We start from the raw sequence: 2854 nt of genomic DNA on the forward strand, positions 1-2854 counted from the left end.
CGTGAATTGGATTAACGCTCCAATTCCATCTCACTCTCCATCTCTCAATTGTAAAAAAAAAAACAAAAAAAAAAACAACGACGCGGGCAGGTTGACAGACCTGGGACGCAAGCAGGCGAGCCTGGCGGGAGACTACATCCGCAAGTACATCTCCAAGAAGTTTGACCGCTACTACTGCTCCGAGTATATCAGGTACCGCAGACCCTCGACAGGGATCGCGTGCTTTACGCCCGTGTTGCTGGCACTGGCACTCACGCACAGCTCAACTCGTCTGGTCTGTTGGTGCACAGAGCGATGGAAACGGCTTCGCTCCTTGGTCTTGACGGAGCCCAGTGGTTCTGCGACTTTTATCTGCGCGAGCGGGACAAGGGCGTACGTCTCCCGTCGTACCTTCAACGTCGACACACACACACACACGCACACGCACACGCACACGCACACGCACACGCACACGCACACGCACACGCACACACACACGACCGCACTCACGCACACGCACTCGTCGCCTTTTTCTTTCTTTTCTCGTGTTGCTGTTGTTGTTCACACAATTCGCAGCTGCTCGGCGGAGTGTCCGATCTGCAGAGGAAAGAAGAGGAGCACTACCGCAGCGTGATGGCGCATCAAGAGCGAGGCATGCTCGCACTGCCCCTTATCTCATGCGCGTCGTGTGTATTGTTTGCGGCGCGTGCCGTGCCTCACACTCACCGGTGGATTCGCACAGACGCCTTCTACTGGGCGCCGCCGGGCGGCGAGTCCATTGCCAGCTCGTGCTTGCGTGTGGACCGCATGCTCGATATTCTACGGTAGGGTCACCAGGATGTTGCGGTGTGTGTGTCGTGTGTTGTGTGCCGTTTGTGTGTGTGTGTGTGTGTGTGTGTGGTGTTGTGTGTGGTGTTGTGTGTTGTGTCGTGTGTGTTGTGTGTGTCGTGTCACATGGGACCTCACCAAGTTTCTTCTGTAGGACGTCGTGCTCCGGCTTCAAGGTCGTAATGGTGTGCCACGGTAACATTATGAGGGCTTTCCGCGTGCGGATCGAACGGTACGTCCTAAACGACGCGGCAGCGCACCACACACACGACACACACAACACACAACACACGACGCACGACACTCGAGCATCCATTCTCATTTGCGGCGCGGGCAGGATGAGCCAGAGGAAGTTCAGAGAGAATGAGGAGAGCACGGACGACCGCGACAAGATCTGGAACTGCCAAATCATCCACTACACGAGACGCGACCCCGAGACCGGCATCGTGGCGCCCAACTTCTACTGGGTCCGCTCGATCTGCCCGTGGGACACCAGCCTCTCCTGGAACGTCTGGCAGCCCATCCACAGGTAGCCTTCACCACCGCACACATCGCCGCACACACCGCCGCACACACCGCCGCACACACCACCGCACACGCAGTGAGTGAACTAACACTGGGGTTGTGTGGCAGGCCGACGTACTCAAACGAAGATCTGGCGGCCGAGGTGGGACTCGTGCCGCAGCTGATCAACAACGACGACGTGGAGCTGTTGGGCCAGACGGCCACCGAGGAGATCGTGAAGAAGCGTGCGCTGCTCACAGAGTGGAAGGAGCGCGAGGAGGCCATCGCCAAGAGCGACGAGGCCGAGAAGGAGAAGGAGGACAAGCGGCGCGCCAGGGAGTCGTGGCTGCCCTCCAACAACCCCAGCTCCGCCACCAGCACCACCACCGCCGAAGGAGGTAAGGGCGCACACCACATCCAGCAACTCGAGCGCGTTGCCCTCTAAAATGCGCCGCTCAGCTGGCGTTGTGGGGGCGAGAGTAAATAACAATAAAATTTCAATTTATTTGTTTTTGTTCATTTCTATTTACTTGTTTATTTGTCTGTTTGTTTGTTTGTTCGTTCGTTCGTTCTGATGATGGTCAGGGAGGGGTGAGAATTCGGGAGCGGAAGTGCCCACCAGACCCACCTGCCCGCGCGACACCCCGCGAGATCGTCTCTTCCTCGGCTTCCTCTAGTCCAGATCACGTGAAGCAACAATCAACACAGAACCCCCTCCCGCCAGCGATGTCTTTCCCTTGTACGAGTGCGACCAGCAAAAACACAGGCAAACTTGGGTGCACATGGACACACGCCACATTGTTGTTCCCTGCACTCGACCGTCGCAACGGTTACCACCCGGTAGCAGTTCCCGTCATGCGGCTGCAAGAACAACTCATCGGCCAAGCAAAGAACGAAAACGAAGACTTCTGAAGACGACAGAGAACGAAAGCGAAGAAGGGGCAAGGGAGGAGTGGAGTGTGATGTTTGTACGCACGAGCGCACATGCTTGTTTACTTTTACTACAGTGTTTGTACAACAACACCACCAAAGACGCTCGCTTAGAAGCACTTGCGGTGGACAATAGAGGGTTTCTTTCCCGCCCGATGTTTCTCCTTTCAAAAGCACTTGCGATGAACAATGGAGGGGCCAGACTCGTCGTACTCCTCCTTGGAGATCCACATCTGCTGGAAGGTGGAGAGCGAGGCCAGGATGGAGCCACCGATCCACACGGAGTACTTGCGCTCGGGGGGAGCGATGATCTTGATCTTCATGGTCGACGGCGCGAGGGCGGTGAGCTCCTTCTGCATGCGGTCGGCAATGCCGGGGAACATGGTGGTACCGCCCGACAGGACGACGTTGCCGTAGAGGTCCTTCCTGATGTCGACGTCGCACTTCATGATCGAGTTGTAGGTGGTCTCGTGGATACCGGCCGACTCCATGCCGAGGAACGAGGGCTGGAACAGGGCCTCGGGGGCGCGGAAACGCTCGTTACCGATGGTGATGACCTGACCGTCGGGCAGCTCGTACGACTTCTCGAGGCCGACGACGAGGCGGCGGTGTC

At 57.3% G+C, this 2854-nt stretch overlaps 2 protein-coding genes across 2 annotated transcripts in view; one reads left to right on the top strand and one right to left on the bottom strand.

Moving 5' to 3' along the window:
- Nucleotides 1–294: 294 nt before the first annotated feature.
- On the top strand, nucleotides 295–1713 carry ACA1_284840 (phosphoglycerate mutase family protein, putative; the record flags this gene model as incomplete). Its single annotated transcript, XM_004344868.1, has 6 exons — nucleotides 295–372; nucleotides 556–667; nucleotides 722–803; nucleotides 962–1039; nucleotides 1145–1336; nucleotides 1461–1713. The coding sequence occupies 6 exons, from the start codon at nucleotides 295–297 to the stop codon at nucleotides 1711–1713; spliced, it is 795 nt and encodes a 264-aa protein (XP_004344918.1).
- A 695-nt stretch (nucleotides 1714–2408) lies between these two features.
- ACA1_284850 (Actin1) overlaps nucleotides 2409–2854 on the bottom strand; it is a gene marked incomplete at both ends in the record, with an annotated part of 2281 nt that continues 1835 nt past the window's right edge. The window contains one exon of the mRNA XM_004344869.1: nucleotides 2409–2822. Coding sequence (XP_004344919.1) covers nucleotides 2409–2822 — 414 coding nt within the window. The remainder of the gene's footprint in view (nucleotides 2823–2854) is intronic.

The sequence above is a fragment of the Acanthamoeba castellanii genome (genome assembly GCF_000313135.1).
Source record: "Acanthamoeba castellanii str. Neff unplaced genomic scaffold scf7180000084776, whole genome shotgun sequence".
NCBI classification, from domain to species: domain Eukaryota; phylum Discosea; order Longamoebia; family Acanthamoebidae; genus Acanthamoeba; species Acanthamoeba castellanii.